The sequence below is a fragment of the Salvelinus alpinus genome, chromosome 32, assembly GCF_045679555.1.
Source record: "Salvelinus alpinus chromosome 32, SLU_Salpinus.1, whole genome shotgun sequence".
Taxonomy (NCBI): Eukaryota; Metazoa; Chordata; class Actinopteri; order Salmoniformes; family Salmonidae; genus Salvelinus; species Salvelinus alpinus.
The window spans coordinates 8,657,512-8,678,040 of NC_092117.1; the positions used below are offsets into that span (position 1 = coordinate 8,657,512).

The 20,529-nt window shown below is 40.3% G+C and overlaps 1 protein-coding gene across 4 annotated transcripts in view; it reads right to left on the reverse strand.

Annotated features, from left to right (window-relative positions):
- LOC139562097 (gamma-aminobutyric acid receptor subunit pi-like) overlaps positions 1-19,916 on the reverse strand; it is a 70,164-nt gene extending 50,248 nt beyond the window's left edge. The window contains exons 1-2 of one of the 4 annotated variants that reach the window (XR_011672300.1): positions 19,445-19,916; positions 13,269-13,358 (exon numbers count right to left, since the gene is read on the reverse strand). Coding sequence is in view for 3 of the 4 variants with exons in the window: in XM_071379433.1 (XP_071235534.1) it covers positions 13,269-13,324 (56 nt within the window). In the remaining variant the exon portion in view is untranslated. The remainder of the gene's footprint in view (positions 1-13,268; positions 13,359-19,444) is intronic. The other 3 variants (XM_071379433.1, XM_071379434.1, XM_071379432.1) reach the window with 3 other exon arrangements.
- Positions 19,917-20,529: the final 613 nt, after the last annotated feature.

The following is a 20,529-nucleotide window of genomic DNA, read 5'->3' on the forward strand; positions in this document are numbered from 1 at the left end:
TGAGAATACAGGGGGTGCTATTTTCCCATTAGCATAATTTGCTCTACAGATTAAACTGCCTCTTATTCAATTATTGCTCTTACTATATGCATATAAATAATACCATTGGAAAGAAAACAATCTCTAGTTTCTAAAACCGTTTCAATTTTGTCTCTGAGTGATACAGAAGTCATTTGACAGCACTTTCCATGACCAAGAAGAAAAAAGCAAGGTGTATGCCAGCTTCAACGCTCTGCCTATATATGGTCGTGCCCCCTATGACCCGAAACACACCTCATTGGCCTTCCTCTGGGTGTCAAGAGGACGTCAGAGGAAAAATATCTTGTTTATCTGGGACTGACGTGAAATGAGAGCTAATTCTTTGGCGTGACCGACAACTTCCGGTTGTCTAAATCGTGCGACTTTTAGCTGCGATTGTCTTCTGTTGTGCGGCCATTATGGATGAAAACTATCTCCGTCTCGAAGTTTGTTTGATACATGTGACCAGATCATCGTAATGTATGTTTTTTCAATATAGTTTAATCAGATTATTTGAATTTTTTCGGGAGTTTTGTGGTGTTCCGTTGTCTGAATTTTTTTTACGTTTGAGAGATCCGTGCCACTCGACCGGTACCTGTGCTAAATGGAGTGGGAAAGGAACAATTCTGAACGGAACCAACGACTCATCTTGACAAAGGACACTTTGATCAACATTCTGATGAAAGATCAGCCATAGTAAGACCCAATTTACGATGTTATATCATATCTGTTGTGCATGTGAACTGGCCGTGGGCGCCTAGCCGAATCTGCCTGGTATAGCTATGCTAATTTAGCGCTACATTTTGTTTTCGTTATAAAACATTTCATAAATCTGAAATATTGTTTGGATTCACCAGATGTTGGGCTTTCAATATCTGTACGCTGTGTATTTTTCTGAAATGTTTTAAGATGAGTAATTCGTTATATGACGTTGGTCTCTGTAATTGTTCTGGCTGGGTCAGCACTATTTCAGATTGCAGCTGCAATGTAGAACTGTGATTTATACCTGAAAAATGCACATTTTTCCCCAAAAAAACTATGCTATACCATAAATATGTTATCAGACTGTCATCTTATGAAGTTGTTTCTTGGTTAGTGGCTATATATATTTTTATTTAGTCGAATTAGTGATAGCTACTGACGCAGGAAAAAGCTGTTGGGAGTAAAAATATCGTGTCCTTTGCTAACGTGGTTAGCTAATAGATTTACATATTGTGTCTTCCCTGTAAAACATTTAAAAAATCTGAAATGGTGGCTTTATTCACAAGACCTGTATCTTTCATCTGGTGTCTTAGACTTGTGATTTAATGATATTTAGATGCTACAAGTTACTTGTGACGCTATGCTAGCTATGCTACTCAGTGGGGTGGGGGGTGGGGGGTGCTACCGGATCAGGGTTGGTGACTCGTGAGAAGCTTGAGGAGATCAGAGGATTTGATCCTGATTCGATAACCCTCACAGCTATCATCCAATCACAATGTTTATGCAAATTAGACCGATAGGAAAACGTTCTAATTTAATTCATACATTTGATTGGTAGCATTCTAACATTGGACATTCTGATGTAATACATTTAGTTGTAAACATAAACATTGGGCGCAGGGAGAACAGAGGATTCCCGTTTATTGCATTTTTACCAACAACCAATGTGATCACATCACACCAGAGCTCTCACCATTCAAACTTCTCAGCCAGTTCATTGTGAATGCTGTAGCCTATTTTATATCCAGCAAGCAAGAGTAAGATGCTTCTTTCCTCGAAAATAGTCTATATATTTTTTTTTCTTGCTCAAAATAAGTGACCAAACTATACTGCTACTTCTGGGACATGCATTGGACTAGGCTGGTTCAAGAGCTATACGAAGAATAGAGAGAGGATGGAAGCGAGAGAGGCCAGTGGAGATGCCAGCGGAGATTAATGAATTGCACAAGAAGGGAACAGCGAAGACAGAGATGTGTAAGTTAGAAATTAATTCAAAGGATGGGCTATTAATCCACCATTTGTAGGCTAGCCTACAGTATATATTAGGCCTACAGTGAATTTAGGTGACCACCACCTGTGCTATACAAGCCAGGGACAAAAAATATATTTATCTGATGCACATTTTGTGAATTGAAGTTAAACATTGACAAATGCTTCAGTTTAATTAAATGTGCAATACAAAAGTACAGTGCCAAGGCCTATTTAATAAAACCCTGACTTTTATAGCATTATGCTATAACACTTTAACATGCAGGTCAACCGGGTGGTTGAGCAAATTTTGACAACCAATTTTAAATTAAATCAAACATGAATTTTGTTTGGCATATTTTATCACCTCAACCAATGTCAATTAGTAAAATGATCATGTGGTTTTCATTATCAGACTCCTGCATTTTTGGTTAAAAACCAGGAATTGAATCTTAGCAAAACCGAAACTCAAATCGCACAATTTTAGTACTAATTGTGTATAAAATGGAATATTACAAGACTGTAAAATGTTGTTGACCTCTAAAACATCATTTCGGAATTATGCAATTATTAAAATATTGGTTTTTATTATATAATTTTAGGAACTCTTGAAAAATATGCTCTACCAGGCAGTTGATTTGCCCATTTAAAGAAATTATATTTAGTCAAAGCTAGTCATTATGGACAAATATTATTCTGGGATTTTTTTGTCTGCAAATATAAAATATTTTCATATTCATACCAGTATTTACTGATATTATTCAGTACAAGAACAGTAAACACATTCAGTTACATATATTTTTATATTAATAATATTTGAAAACACAAAAGTATCATTTTATTTATATTTCAAATCTGTCCTCATTTATCCAGGCCTGTCTGGTTTAACCAGACCTGTCAAGTAACTGAGGCAGACATAATGTTAACTAATATATTATTTTTTAGATGAGTTTACCCTAATTGGGAAACTCAACCAGCTGGTTGAGATGTTAGAGATGCCTTATCTATCAAATTTTAAACATTAATTTATGGCCTATACTAAGGCTATTCTTCTGATTTTTTTCCCCTTTCTGATATGTATTTCTAGGTGTGCCAGTTAACCCTTGTGTTGTCTTGAGGGTCAAAAATGACCCGCCACTATGTTTACCAGCAGAGAAAACCCCTAAATGATATTTTTTAAACTTGAAATTTGATTACTTTTCCTAGAGTGACCCCAACATTAGAAAAAGTGAAAGTGATTGCCTTTGTTCATATTTCCATGAAAGCTGTACACCACCAGGGTGTACAAAGATTGTCTTAGGGTCATTTTTGACCCGGCAGTTATAAAATCATTTACATACACACACACACTGGGAAATTGAGATTATGTGTGCTACTGATTGAACTCAGCCAGCAGCTCCTGAAAAAGAAGATCACTATGGTTGGTACAGTTATAAAGAACAAGTCTGAGCAACAAGGGGGAGAGAGGCCTTCTCATCAAAGTTTGCCTTCACCCACCACCACCACTCTAGTATCTTACCTCCCAAAGAGGAACAAGAATGTGGTCCTCCATAGCACACTACACAAAACGGCTGAGATTAGTGATTGTGAGGATAGGAAGCCAGCCATCATCCTGGACTACAACCACAACAAAGGAGGCGTTGACAACCTGGACAAGGTGATTGGAACTTAAAGCTCCAGGAGGATGATTGCCTGCTGGCCCCTGGTCATCTTCCATAACATCATTGACATGTCCTCATACAATGCCTTCGTGATATGAAACAAGGTCAACCCTACCTGGATGCCTGATAAGCGGAACAAGAGGAGGGTATTCCTGGAGCAGCTGGGAAAGGCACTTGTAACCCCACACATTCAAAGGAGGGAGCGCCTCCCCCGCACAGCAGCCTCTGCAGCACTTGTGAAAGCTGTTCAGGGGGATGAATCTTGTCCTGATCCACCTGAGGCTGCAGCTGGGGCAGGCAAGAGGAGGAGATGGCAATTCTGCTCCCCAAAGAAGGACTGTAAAACAAATACTATGTGCTGCACATGTGAGAAATACATCTGCAAAGTCCATGCATGTGCTAATTAGAGTTGATGGATTTATGTTCTTCACATTTTTATTTTATTCTTATTTATTGTTGTTGTTTATACACCTTGTGGGTGGGGGCAATGGTTAAAAAAAAATGGGAGAAGACTAGTATTTTGTAGTTGAATTCCTCATTGTACAGTATATAAGAATACATCACTATGTTGCCAAAAAAGTTCAAAACTGTTATTGTTTCCCTTCAATAAAATGCATTCAAAATGACTTTCTTACTCTGCACATTTCTTCTACTTTCTTAGGCTTTACAAGTGCTATCTCTTGCTAAAACAAAATATGTTTACACCTATGCAGTACCTTTTGGCAATAATAATAACAATAATAATAAACCTCTACTTTAGTAAAGAAAACAATTATGACAGGTGTGTTGTAATAAAAACGAGTGGTGTCCACTGATTTAACTGCAGTCTTTCTGCATTGTGAAGAGGGAAAACCCAGATATTCACAAAATTTGTGATGAATGACAGATTGTTTCTTCATGCAAAATAGATTTGGGGTTTAAAATTAAATTAAACTGCTTTGTTTTTGGGCTTTAGTGAAGGCGTTTTACCCTTAGGACAAGGGGAGTATACAGAATGTTAAGACTGCACAAGGGTTAAAGGGATAATGTAGCCTACATTCTGATGGACTTCAGCCAAGATTTGAGCCTAGGTTTTGAACACTTTTTTAGGAAAGGAGAAATGTGATTTGAGTGTTTTTAAGATGCGCTGATGGCTTTGATTGATGGGTCCTTTTAGCATGTGTGTGTGGCTGTGAGTTCGCTTATTCTCTCTATGTCCATTCAGAACGTTTCCTAAAGTAACCTGTTATATTCCTCGTATAGCTCAAAATTGTAAAAATGTAAGCAAGTCATGATGATCCGCATATGTGCGAGGAATGACAACAGGTGCCAATTTTATGTTTATTTCCGCTCATTAAATGGGATGCAACTGAAACAAACGTAGCTCGATTAACTCTTGTAGGTTAATATTTTCTGTATGATTATTTCACTCTCTCATTAGGGAGTCCTCTCTAGCCACTTTGCACAACATGATCTTGCATTGACACTTCCTTCTAACAAGGGAATGAGAACGTAACGAAATTGTTAAATGTTGTTCTTAAAATTCAAATTCTTTACTGCGCAAAATTGCGCACACCCCTGTTCCACAACATTGTCATGGAAAATATGAATGTTGTTTCAAACTACCAATCAACAACTGCGCCGTAAATCCGGCTGCATATTGAACGTTGATATTGCTGAAAGGCCAGTCTCTTTGGCAAATGACAAGTGATACTACACACTGTAGTATCCCTCGATCATGTGTAGTACTTACTATATAATTGTGTAGTATACTATACTACACACTGTATTGATATACTAATATAACATTTGCATATGTCCCGCCCAATCCTGGCCCTCATATCCCAATATGTGCCACCCATGACTGAAAAACATACATGCCAAGTATAGACCATATAGTGTTCCCTACAGGTTATAAAATTGAGTAGAAGGTCTGAACTGAACAGTTCAGACCACAAACCTACTTACATACAGGTTATGGACAATTTGCTCTTTTAGTGTTTGTCTATTAAGTTCTCTCAAGGAGAAAGTACAAAAATCGAATTAAAAAGATAGTAAAACAATCAAATAACAACACTACAGAAAATAATACAGTGTACTACAATAGAAAACACAACAGTGAGTACTGTAGTATATACTGTGCCTTCAGAAGTATTCACACCCCTTGACTTTAAAATGGATTCAATTGAGATGTTGTGTCACTGGCCTACACACAATGCCCCAAAATGTCAAAGTGGAATTATGTTTTTAGAAATGTTTACAAATTCATTACAAATGAAAAGCTGAAATGTTTTTAGTCAATACGTATTCAACCCCTTTGTTATGGCCATCCTAAACACCTTACAGGAGTAAGAATGTGCTTAACAAGTAACATAATAAGTTGCATGGAGTCTGTGTGCAATAATAGTGTTTCACATAATTTTTTTAATGACTGCCTCATTTCTGTACACCACACAAAGAATTATCTGTAAGGTCCCTCAGTTGAGCAGTGAATTTCAAAAACAGATTCAACCACAAACACCAGGGAGGTTTGCCAATGACTCGCAAAGAAGGACACCTATTGGTAGATAGGTAAAAATTGATAGAATCAGACACTGAATATCCCTTTGAGCATGGTGAAGTTATTAATTACACTTTGGATGGTGTATGAATACACCCAGACACTACAAAGACAAACATCTTTCCTAACTCGGTTGCCGGAGAGGAAGGAAACCGCTCAGTGATTTCACCATGAGGCTAATGGTGGCTTTAAAACTATTACATAGTTTAATGGCTGTGATTAGAGAAAACTGAGGATGGCTCAACAACATTGTAGTTACTCCACAATACTAACCTAAATGACAGAGTGAAAAGAAGGAAGCCTGTACAGAATAAAAATATTCCAAGACATGCATCCTGTTTGCAATAAGGCACTAAAGTAAAACTGCAAAAAAAGTGGCAAAGAAATTAACTTTATGTCCTGAATACAAGTGTTACGCTTGGGGCAAATCCAACACAACACATCACTGAGTACCACTCTTCGTGTTTTCAAGCATGGTGGTGGCTGCATCATGTTATGGGTATGATTGTCATCGGCAAGGACTAGGGAGTTTTTGGGGGGATAAAAAATAAACGGAATAGAGATAAGCACAGGCAAAATCCTAGAGGAAAACCTTGTTGAGAAATTCCCCTTTCAGCAGGACAATAACCTAAAACACAAGGCCAAATATACACTGGAGCTGCTTACTAAGATTACATGGAATGATCCTGAGTGGCCCGGTTACAGTTTTTACTTAAATCTAATTGAAAATATTTTGCAAGACTTGAAAATGGCTGTTTAGTAATGATCAACAACCAACTTGAAAGAGACTGACCCAGCAAGACTCACAGCTGTAATCACCGCCAAAGGTGATTCTAACATGTATTAACACAGGGTTGAATACTTATGTAATCAAGATATATTATTGTTTTATTTTTTACAAATGTTCAAATTTTTATTCCACTTTGACGTCAGAGTAATTTGTGTAGATCGTTGACAAAAAAATTACAATTCAATCCATTTTGATCCCAACTTGTAACACAACAAAATGTGGAAAAACTCAAGGGGTGTGAATACTTTCTGAAGGCACTGTAAATATAGTAATTCTACAGTATACTGTAGTATATTTTCATGTGGGACTCTTCATCCTATGATTGAAAATGGTGTTTGTTGTTTGTAAAAAAAAAAGTGAGCTATCGAGGCTTTACGCAATGAACGATCCAATTAGAGTCCTGTCCTAACTCAGTGAGTTATGGGGCTGAAGTACTGTACATCAGAGCACAGCCATTAACAATTTGCAAGTGTTTTAGCTCCCTTCAGGGGGAAAGGATATCTACAAACACCCTACTTTTGAGTGTAGAACAACTTCTGTATTGTATCATTCTGAAAGACAGTAGGGTCGAAGATTTCAGCTAATTCCAGTTCAGCATGATTTAGGGAGAACTACAACGCACTAAAAGAGGCCAAACTCCCAAAATAAGATGAAAAGGTTTGATTTGGCATGATATCCCTCAACACAACTTCCCGCACCCTTAACATATTAAGACAAGGCTAATGCATGACCCCACTGTGCAGAGGATTTTCTGTGGGACTTTGTGGATCTCAAAAACTCTGGTACTGTATAAATAGGGACTGGGAAGTGAAAAGTGCATGGGCAACCTAACACCCTAGTAAAGTTAGCCTTGGAATGCTCCAACAACTCAGTGATATTTAATTTGACAGATTTTTTTCTTTCTTACAAAACACCCTGTCAGAAGCAGTAGAACTGCAAATTGGTTCTGATTGACAGTTGGGCTATTTGATGTAATAGATGGATAAATAAAGGGCGTGGATCTCTCTGAGTTCCGTGATGAACGACTCCAACTGGGAAAATAGATAGCCTTTGATGTTTATGTGATTGTCACAGTTCATACACATGTTTAATACATCTGGCACGGCTACACAGTTACAGTACCTGTTGCATTATTTGAACATCTTCTCCAAACATGTCTGTTTTTTTCAAGTCACCCAGCTGTGATCCAGCCTCCATCCTTGATTCTCTCCAATGGGAGGAGAATAAAACATTGTAGTGAAGTTGCTAGTGCTTTCAAGGGGAGTCACAGGGACATGAGGAGGTAGTTATCTGAGGGCAGACTGACTGACACTCAGACATTGCCTCTTACTATAAATGTACCTCTATGATTGAGAACTATGACCTCCATAATGCTTGTGTGTCCTATTTCTGTTATGATATGACACAGGCCACAGTGTGAAAATTAGTTTGTTTGCTATTGGGAAATGACCTCGGCAGAGTTAACATTGTCAGGGTCAAGGGTCATATTTGTATGGCTGCATCTCATTCGTTGTCATGGTTGTTGGTGCCATTATGCTCTGGTGGCCCTTCTATAATAGCCATCTTTCAAATCACCTGGGTAACGGTGAGGGTGAAGGTTATCTCACTTAGTTATGTCCATAAAATACACTGGGCTACACTGAGCTGAGCTGCCCTCTCTGCAATGATAGAGATGAAGCCATTGGATCCGTCACTGCGTCATCGAGAAGCTACAAGCAGAACTGGAGGTCATTACGCTCAAACAATCTGCTAATGTTCTGCCATGGCTAATTCGTGCCTGCGGCCTGGTGCCATTCCTGACCGTCTGCAGGACATGACCTGCTACAGAGGACCACAGTGAATGTCAGCCTCTCACTGGGGAAAATACACTATATATACAGTATATACGTATGTGGACACCCTTTCAAATTAGTGGATTCGGCTATTTCAGCCACCCCAGTTGCTGACAGGTGTATAAAATCGAGCATGCAATTTCCATAGACAAACATTGGCAGTAGAATGGTCAGTTCGGAAAATTACTGCCCTGCTAGAGCTGCCCCGGTCAACTGTAAGTGCTGTTATTGTGAAGTGGAAACGTCTAGGCGCAACAAGGGCTCAGCCGCGAAGTGGTAGGCCTGACAAGCTCACAGAACGGGTCTGCCGAGTGCTGAAGCGCGTAAAAATCATCTGTCCTCGGTTGAAACACTCAATACCGAGTTCCAAACTGCCTCTGAAAGCAACGTTAGCACAATAACTGTTCATTGGGTGCTTCATGTAATGGGTTTCCATGGCCAAACAGCCGCACATAAGCCTAAGATCACCATGCGCAATGCCAAGCATTGGCTGGAGTGGTGTCAAGCTCGCTGCCATTGGACTCTGGAGAAGTGGAAACGTGTTCTCTGGAGTGATGAATCACGCTTCACCATCTGGCAGTCCGATGGACGAATGTAGGTTTGGCGGATGCCAGGAGAACGCTACCTGCCAGAATGCAAATTGCCAACTGTAAAGTTTGGTGGATGAATAATGGTCTGGGGCTGGTTTGGGCTAGGCCCCTTAGTTCAAGTGAAGGGAAATCTTAATGCTACAGCATACAATGAGGTCCATACAGAAATGGTTTGTCAAGATCGGTTTGGAAGAACTTGACTGGCCTGCACAGAACCTTGACCGCAACCCCATCGAACACCTTTGGGATGAATTGGAATCCCAACTGTGAGCCAGGCCTTATCGCCCAGCAGCAGTGCTCAACTTCACCAATGCTCTTGTGGCTGAATGGAAGCAAGTCCCTGCAGCAATGTACCAACATCTAGTGGAAAGCCTCCCCAGAAGAGTGGAGGCTGTAAAAAACGGGGGACCAACTCCATATTAATGCCCATGATTTTAGAATGAGATGAGCAGGTGTCCACATACTTTTGGTCATGTAGTGCAATAGAATTGGGGTTACCTGTAAGAGTTGTATTTGATGCCAATTAAATGTCAATCAAGACACTAAGTAGCTACTCTTAAAAGTAACTAATTGAATGGAAAAAAGTATTTATACTGTCCAAAAACTGCCACGGTCAGTAGAACGCTGAAGGGCAGCTGAAGTTGGGCTGAGAAGATCCAATGCCCAAAAACGAGTGATCTTTAATTTCATAATTTAAATAATCCCTCCAAAATTTGGCAAGTAGTGAAAGGTTTGGAGAGCAAAAAGGTTACACAGCTTCCCAAACAATTGTTGGTAGACACACAGATTGTAACTGAGATAATCTCTATTCTGAAAGCCTTAAAATCAGCATTTTCTAGATGCAGGCAGTTTATATGAAAAGGTCAAAGGTATAAATGAGCCCCCTATGAATTTACCTAACACCCCTGTGCACTCATTCGCCAGGTTATCCTTCTCATCCTTCTCTGTTTCAGAAGTGCGTAAAGCCCTGAAGCCCTGAAAATCCCCTGGCCCTTAAGATCTAGATCCCCGCCTCTTACGCCTAGCTGCAGACATCAGTGCTCCCCCTTAACAAGTATTTTTAACCTCTTGCTTGACGTTAAGGAAATCACGAAGCTATGGAAATGTGCTTTTGTACTGCCTCCTGAAAAGGTGGAGATCCTTCGCTACTTGACAACTATCGACCCATGTCAACACTGTCTGTACTGTCTAAGGTACTGGCGTCCATAGTTAGTAGGCAGCTGAAGGCCTACCTCCAAGAAAACAACATCTTAAATGGAATGCAATCAGGTTTTAGGGGTGGCCGCTGCACTGTTTCAGCAACATTGAAGGTTTTAAATGACATCCACTGTGCTCTTGATAAGAAGTTACACTGTGTGTCTGTCTTTACGGATTTGTCAAAGGCATTTGACACCGTGGACCATGCTGTGTTGGTGTAAAGGTTAAAATGTTGTGGAATTACTGGTCAATCTCTAGATTTGATAACTAATTTATAACCAATCGTGGACAATGTGTAATGGCGGATGGTTGTAAATCTGAGTCCATAGAGTTGTGCTCAGGTGTTCCGCAAATTCCAGGGTGGCGCATAATTGGCCCAGCGTAGTCCTTGGATAGGGTATGGCCGGGGTAGCCGTCATTGTAAATAAGAATTTGTTCTCAACTGACTTGCCTAGTTAAAAGGTTAAATAAAAAAATTAAAAAAATTAAAAAAAATCGGGTTGAGGTTGGGTGATTGTGAAGGCCAGGTCACCTGATGCAGCACTCCATCACTCTGTGTTGGGTCATTGTCCTCTTGAAAAACAGATTATAGTCCCACTAAGAGCAAGCCAGATGTGATGGCGTATTGCTGCAGAATGCTGTGGTAACCATGCTGGTTAAGTGTGCCTTGAATTCTAAATAAATCACAGACAGTGTCACTAGAAAAGCACCTCCACACATCACACCTCCTCTTCCATGCTTCACGGTGGGAACCACACATGCAGAGATCATCCGTTCACCAACTTTGCATCTCACAAAGACACCGCGGTTGGAACCAAAAATCTCACATTTGGACTCATCAGACCAAAGGACATATTTCCTCTGCAGCAGAGGTAGCTCTGGGTCTTCCTTTCCTGTGGCGGTCGTCATGAGACCCAGTTTCATCATAGCAAGTGATGGGCTATCTTGTGTATACCACCCCTACCTTGTCACAACACAACTGATTGGCTCAAACGCATTAAGAAGGAAAGAAATTCCACAAATTAACTTTTAAAAAGACACAGCTGTTAATTGAAAGGCATTCCAGGTGACTACCTCATGAAGCTGGTTGAGAGAATGCCAAGAGTGTGCAAAACTGTCATCAAGGCAAAGGGTGGCTACTTTGAAGAATCTCATATATATTTGTTTAACACTTTTCTGGTTACTACATGATCCCATATGTGTTATTTCATAGTTTTGATGTCTTGATTATGATGTCTTGATGTTTTGATTATTCTAGAATGTAGAAAATAGTAAAAATAAAGAAAAACCCTGGAATGAGTAGGTGTGTCCAAACTTTTGACTGCTACTGTACATGCAGGCCTCAACCACTACCCTGAGAGCATTTGATTCAGTATATCATGCGGCCCTCCAGTTCATTACAGATCAAAAACGTCCAACACATCATTGTGATCTCTACAGCACCGTTGGCTCGTCGCCATTGATCTTGCGTAGGCTTAAACACTGGTATACACTGATTTATATGGCCATATTGGGTTAAATGACACTTTCTCTGTTCTTCTTTAATCAGGTCAGTAAATAAATATAATTTACGATTCCATTCTCATTTGCTTCTAACAGTAGCAAGAATTAGAACATGTCATGGTAGAAATAGTTTTAGTTAGTCAAGTCAGTGGTCCTGGACATTAAAACATTTGATGATCTAGTCACGTTGGTGGAGTTTAAACACTTGGTCGATGTAAATATCAGAGAAGAGTGTAATTGTCTTTAGGACAGCAGTTTTTTAGTTATGACAGTTGCGTTTCTTTAGGTAATATGTAATTGTTGTATTGTATGTGTGTCTATAGTTTTGTTCAATGTTGTGTCAGTGTATGTCAGTTGTTTTGTCTGAAACTGTTCCCCCTACGGCTGTTGGACCAGGTCTCTCTTGAAAAATCGATTTTATCTCAATGAGAAAAACCTGTATAAATAAACAATTATCTGTGTGCATGAATGGACAAAGACTGTGTGGGATGGGACACTGGACCAAAGCATCTGTACCCAAAGCATATAACACTCGACACCACTGACTTCCAGGCCTCCTGCTGTTATGCTCATCTCAGAGGGGATGGGGCCAGAGCTAGTGTGCCATGGACCAACATTTTACGGCAGAATAAGGTGGTACCCAGTGGGTTGGACTTTTCTAAGTTGTGCATGGAGGATATTGTGCCAGCAACAAAATGGACTGGCAAGAACAGGATGAGTTCCTGTCACGGTAAGTGTCAAATATGCACCACAACATCCCATCATCCTCTCTGCATGACCCCTGAAGGCATTAGCACAACCGATTTGACTCAGTGCTTGGTGCATGTGGCGCTGAGGGCTGCCTCACTGGTGCTGCACCGTGGCAGTGTCAATGAGAATTTCAATGCTTCTGTGGAGAATTCCAATGCTTCTGAGTAATGCATGGGGAGTCATGATTGAGTATTGATGTGCATCAGTAAAATAATAAAATGGAGAATATCTCCCTCTCGATCGCTCTCTTACACACGCACACACATATACACACACATATATACAAAAAATAAATCCTTCACACTGGTCCCAGTAACACCTCATTTAAAAAAGAGTATGAGACATTGTTACATTTGTTGACTGACTTTTGTAAAATCACCATTCATACATACAGGTCCCAGGCAGTCCCTGTAACGCTTCTACCGTAAGGTATCTTACCTGCTAATGAGGAGCATGATGAACACTCTCCCTCCCGAGCGGAGCACAGCCATCATTGCTGGAGGTGTGGAGGTGTCTAGTGGAGTCTATCTGAAATAAGAGGATACAGAGAGCACTAAATCCATAAACATAGGTATACTCAGTCTATTGTGTTTTGACGAGTGCAGTTTGTACCAGCATTTTCAATGCATACGTCCATCTACCGAATAATATTTAGTTCAGAACCAGTGAAACTTAATCCCAAACCCCAGTTTTTTCAGGTGCTGTTTTCAAACTCAAATTGGCCGAGGGGCATCACAGATGTTTCTGAGCCTTCTGTGTTTTTGTAACACTGTCAACCTCCTTGGTCATCTTATGACTGAACTGACATATATCATCCAGATTCCCCCATTTGTCTTGTGCTGTTATAAAGAGAAGTCAGCACATCTTTGGCTGGAAGTCATCCTGGAAGTCATCCTGGAAGTCATCCTCCCAACAACCAACTCACTAAGCTATAGACATGACCGCAGGGCTTCATTTGAACTGAATAATCACCTCACAATAATGACTTATCTGAAACGTCTACTGCTTAAGCTCTCGGCTTAGGTAGAGGCAATGAAAGACATTTCATTGCTACCTTCCTTAGAAAGCACTCCCCTTTAAGGATTTCGAAATGACTGTACATTTAGCTGTTGGGTGAAAAGGAATGTGGCTGCAAAATGATATGCTACTGTAGGCATCATCAACTGCAGCGTTACCTAGTAATGCTTAGTGACAGAAATGTTGCTCTCTTTGTACTGGATTTCTTTAATAAACAGATGCATTGTGTTATTTTATACAACGGGTGGCTCTAATACTGAATGCTGATTGGTTAAAAGCGCATTCCAGCTGGTGTCTATTTCACGAGTTACCACCGGTTAAATATATTACGTTAAAATGCGTATTTACTCTGTTCCATCCGACTGCGCAATCCAGCCCAGCCAGGCAAGTTATAAACTTGATCTCCACTATAAAAAGCATTTAGACATTATCTCACATTTTTTAAACTTACATTTAGTTATCAACAGCTGAGATTTGTATTAACCTTTGTCTGTCTCTCCGACATTTGCAACATTGTTTCAATATTCAAATTCGATCTCCAGCTGTCCCATAGTAATGAACGTGTAGGGGTCGGGAGTTGGCACGGGACAGACAGGCAGGCAGCGTTTCTCAGCCAGTCGAAATCACAAAACAGCTGTCATCATTTTTATGGATATATACAAAGAAATGTCAACTGAAAAAGGTCAAACGAAACGAAGTGCAGCTAGTTTGCAGTCTTTCCATCTTCAGTTTGAAGTGATTGTGTTTGCTGTGTTGTTGGCTAGCTCCTCTGTGGCTGGAAAATGGCTGTGTGTGTTTTTGTGACTAGGCTCTGACCTAACATAATCATATGGTGTGCTTTCGCTGTAAAGTATTTTTGAAATCGGACACGATGGGTAGATTAACAAGAAGAAAAGCTTTAATTTGGTGTATTGCACTTGTGAATGTATGAAAGTTACATATTTCCCAAAAATATTTTTGAATTTCGCGCTCTGCCTTTTCAGCGGAATGTTGTTCCGCTAGCGGAACCCCTAGCCATAAGCATTTAACAACAGTGTAACATACAGCACTTTCATTAAATGTGTTGAAGTCAATAAAGCTTTTTAGTCATCTCTAAACCACAAAGCACTAGCTATTTTAAGATATGAGGCCATACATATTTCTCACTGTCTCAATCATTTTCAGTGTAGGGGCCTGTTGCCTAATCTGCCATGTGCTTAAGTACAGTATGTCAGTCAGCTAAAATTCTACTTGTCACTCACCAAATCCACTGACCACCCTCAAACACACAGCAGTGTCGAATTAAACCTCTCAAGAGTTATCAGCCATATTTCAGAACCCTGTCATCTTGTCTACCATTTGATTTTAAGCTGACTTGAAAAGGGCAAAAGTGGGTGGGAATAATATATATGTTTGAGTTACTGAGCACATGATCAAATGTTCTGCCCTTTTCTGTGTTTTCTCGCTTCCCGCCTGGTGTGCTTGGTGAGTCACCTCATTGTCAGACCCCCTCGTGGTCTTGATTTTTCATTTTGTTCCTTGTCCTGTATCCTGACTTGTTCTCTGACCTCTTAAGGCAACTGGGACTAAGACCCTGACCACTGACTTATACCATTTTTGCACTACCGGCCAAGCAGGGCTGTACTGAGCTGGCCAGTTTACGCATCCACCACAGTTGCTGAAAAGGACAGTGTGGAAAAATATCAGAGTCAGAAGAGTTTGTTTTGGGTCGGTGTAGCGAATGTGAGTAGGGTTCACGGTCTCGTGATAAGATAACCCTGCCTGCGACATTAAAAACAGTGTCACTCTCAGCCCAAGACTGATATACAGTACCTCTTGGTGTAATGGTCAAAACGTTGCTTTCTTCCATGGGAAACAGGTATTATAGTACCCACTACATCCCACACTGCGGCAGCACTTAGAGCTGAGCTGATTTTATAAATATGTTCCACCAGCCCAGCTCGCCTCTCTTACAGGCACAGCAGGCCCTGAGGACTTTGTCTGAGCAGTCGGCTAACCACAGCGGATCCTTCTCCTATGCAACACTCTGTTTGGGCTGTAATTGACTTATCCTCATCATTCCAGACGAGTTTCTTGCTCCCGTCGCCCTGCATCAGCGTTGGGATGCTTGTGGCTATGCTCCCGCCTCCTAAAACATTATGGGAAATCTGCAGGCTTTGAGTGGATATGAATGTGGTTGGAAAGGAGCTTGCCTTTTGAGATGGTGGTGCTGGCGGTACTGATGAAGAAGAAGATGATGATCATCATCATCATCATTATGAAGATGATAATAACGATCAAATAAGAAGAAAAAGAAGAAGACAATCAAATATTTTTTGTTTAAAATATCTCTAAAAATAGTTGATCTGAATGTACACCTGGACACTGTGACAGCTTGAGGTAGTGGTTGGCTACATCAGGACAATGTTTGGCATCAGACCTCATCCCAGATGAGTGATGACAGTGCAACTGCATTATCCCAAGTCGGACAGGGCACAAAGGGCCACACGGATGGGACAGCCAGGTCAGCCCAAACCCAAATGTCCCTGGCCCTCACTCCCATGATGCACCTGGGCCAGAGAGTGGGCGGTTGGGAGATGAGGCCCATCAATCTGAATCAGGAAGGAGGGATGAGCCACCTGGTGCTCTGTGCCACCCTCCAGGTCCCAGCTGCACCCATACCTCATCATCTCATAGCACTGCCTGTCTGCCCAACCACCAATTCTGCAGAGTAATGTTTGCACAGGGCATAGTCTCTACCCACACCTCAGACAGCATATAACGAGCACAGCAGGGAGGAAAAAGGGGAGATATAGAGATAGAAAGGAGTTCCTTACCACTGTGCGTCATCCAATACATGTTTGTTGCCTTTGGATTACTTTTTTAAAAATGTGTTAAATCTGCTATGTTGTCACTGGGTGGGAAGAGGAAATGACATTCTGAGCACTGGTGTTTTTAAGATAAGGAGCGGGACTTCCCATCACCTCTCTGCACAACCCAGTTAATGTTAATCACAGACTTCAGCTCCCCTCTTCCTCTTTTAATATCATGCTTGACTGGGAGCTAAATCTACTGTGCAACTGGTTTAAGCATACTGCAGTGAGATATATTGAAACCAAAAATTGAGCAAAATAAATAAGTAACATTGTGTTTTTTTTTACAGAGCTGCACCGGAACAGAGACGGTTGTCTTGGCTGTTACTCAAGTCACACAAATATACATATATTTGGGAGAGAGGGACATTTCAAAACCTCCAGCCTCCATGAACAGGTCAAGTGTTTCTATTTTCTTTCCAGATAAGATCAGACCTGACTCAGTATCTTTTGTATACACTACTTGATTACATGAAACAACATCAATGTACTCTAGAGCTGTTTGGTGCTTGAGAACTCTTGCCAACAGCTGACAGCTATCTTTAATCTGATAGGCTTCATAGCCTGAGGGTAGCAATAGGCTAAAGTGGAAATGACTAGGGATGTGCATCTCTCATACTCATCTAGATGCATTGGGTCCTATATGGTGAGTTTCGGTTTGATTAGGGGAACGAATTGATACGATTCAGTTTGATTCGATACACTAACATTTTTGGCATGAACATATTAATTTTCCATTTTAAATTAATATCTGCTGCTGATATCTGCTGCAGGATCTGTCTGAGATGACTTTTCTAAGATGAGTGTGTGTGTGTCGATGTCAAGGTTGTGTATTTGCACCTGAGCTGTGTCATGGCTAGAAGGGATTCATCTTTTGTCAAATTACTGTCAAAAATCGCATTTTAAAACCCTAACCATTATTTCGACAAAAGCTGGTTCCCTTCCAGCCATTTCCCCTTAGCTGAGCCATAGGGCATGCTGAGCATCTACCACCCCACTATCAATGTATGCCCCCCCTCCCTTTTTGGGGGGCTAGTTCTATGTCAACATTTATCTTTTGTAATTAGCATGACATTTAGCCAACTAATATAATGCAACTTTGTAATTTTACACCCGTCTCAAAAGCCAATAGTTTAGACGTTTGGAATTTTACTGGAGAACTTCTCCAGCTTTTTCTAATGAATGCCAGCACGCACAGCTCGCAGAAATGATTGATGTACTTTATGAAATTACCTGTTATTGAAAAAAATAACCAAATATAAATACTATGACTGTTTAAAGCTAAATTATCAAAAATATGTTTTATTGCGAACCTGAACAATTCAACTAATAAAACATATGATTTGATATTGCAAAAGCCATATCTGAATGCTGACGGTGCCGAGCAGATGTACGAATAGCCTAGAACCGAGATAGACCTACCTTGTTGGCGTGATTAGCTGTCTACCGCACTTGTGCGACGTGCGCACGCACAGTTGTTATCAGACAGTCACACGCAGTTACATGCATACAAGTTCGGTGGGCTACTGAACAGCAGGAGAGGACACATCAATTGTCACAACAGATAAGAATAATTTTCGGAATAAAACAATATGAGTAAAAAACATTAGTGAACCGGAGATTAGTAATGTTTGAATCGGTTTTCTGACCAATGCATGCTTCATGTGGATCGGTTTGGGCTCCAGCGGACAGATGAACCCGGAACGATGCGTTTCGGTGAATCGTTACGTACCTTGAAATTACCCCATGATAAGAAAAATCTATTAATTGTATGCACCAAATAAAGATTAGCCTGCATTACATAATAATGAATAACCATATAAATCCTCCACTCCATCAGCACATGAACACCCACTTCCACTAAAACGCGCACATCCACACATGGATGCAGGTCTACATATATCACGAGGGGCTGTATGAAATGTGTTTATGACCTTCACCTGGTGTGAGCGCTGCCATTCCTTGTCACTTTGAAATCCCCGTTCCCAAAAATAATTCAAGTGCATAAAAGGTGATGGCAATTTGTCGAAGTCTTGAACCCCAACTAAAATGTTCTAATTAACCGCAATGGCAAAGTGAATATTGTACTCGGTAATATTCAATCAAGCATTCAACATAAAGCATGGCTACCCATACAGTAAATTATAATTCATCCCCACAGCATCCTTTTTTTAAGTGGAACATTTACACACGACCTCCACTCTTTTTGAGCGCAACAGTCACACAGCATTGATTTCCACAAACCTGAATGAATATGAAATGTTCACTCAATCCCTATAAAGCTGTTTTCACCCGATACAGAAGATTATAATTACATTATTATAGGATAGGCTATTGTTCAGTGCTTCACTTGTATACGACACAAATGTGATATTGGAGATATTTTTTTATTTTTAAACACAACAAAAAAAACATTAACCTGCACATGTTATTGAACAATTGTTTTAGGCTATTTTTCATATTCAAAACATACATTCGCAAACCATTTAAAAACCATTGAAAGTCTACGAAGCTTCAAGTTTACGAAGCTTCAGCGTACTGATTTGGCTGAAAACAAACCAATATGCTCAACAAACGAAACATGTTCCTTTGATTGAAGGTAGGGTAACTCAACCATATTCAAACATGTAAAACGTAAGTACAAACCCAATAATCATTCATTGTACATGCCAAACTTCGAGGGTGGTTGTATCATATTGCAAAACAGGCTACTACAAAGTTAAAAGCACGTAGGCACATTCTTACCTGTAGTGATTGGTGGCCGAGCGCATACCATACATTTCAGTTTAAACTAGCGATAAGAGCACGTGTCATCGAATTTTCCTTAGCATTAAAATTAAAGTTGTAACCGGTAGCCCACTTCAGTCGCCAACATCTGCCTGCGAAAACAACTGGTGCTCTGTCAGCGAATTCCCGTCAACAAGGAGAAGCCGCTTACCTTGTGCACAATGAATCGCAACGGTCCTACCAACCAACCCTACCGCCGCTTTTGGGTCTCTAAAGACAATGCACGAGATGAATGTCACCAACAATAACTTGGCCCACTCAGAACAAATTTATTTATTTACACTATTTATATAATTCCCTTGATGAAAAAACGATTAACATTAAGACCACCATTGGATAATGTGATAGCTTTAGTTAAAAAAATAAAAAAAAGAATTGGGAAGCTACATTGACAGTGGCAAAATCACCTACCATTTAACACTGGGACAAAGCCGTTGTAGAACAAAGCATAGTAGCCTGTCAATTATTGAAGCCCAAAGGAGCCAATCGCAGAGGAAATTAATGTCATTTCTGGGATGGCAACATCCAAGCAGATGGAAGACATCCTATTCTTAAATTAGCCAACACTTTACATAACAGCCTATAACATGTATTTATTCCATTACATGTAGTCCTATTTCAACTTTGAAAATCGACAAAGAAATATGATTGGTGGCATATTTGCATAGTTATAATTGGACCTTTGACACAGCCCGTAATGTGCCTTTGCGGATTTATTGGTACTCTGAAGTAATGAAGTGAAAATAATCCTATCAGTGCTAGTTTAACAGTTCGCCTCACTACAGAGAAGTAGCTACACACATTGAGTGAGTCAGTGACAAAGCTTTCACCCGGATTCTCCTGGTCAGTCTATGATCCCTTATTGATGTCACTTGTTATATCCACTTCAATCAGTGTAGATCAAGCCGAGGAGACGGGTTAAAGAAGGATTTTTAAGCCTTGAGGAAATTGAGACATGGATTGTGTATGTGTGCCATTCAGAGGGTGAATCGGCAAGACAAACTATTTCAGTGCCTTTGAACCGGGTATGGTAGTGGGTGCCA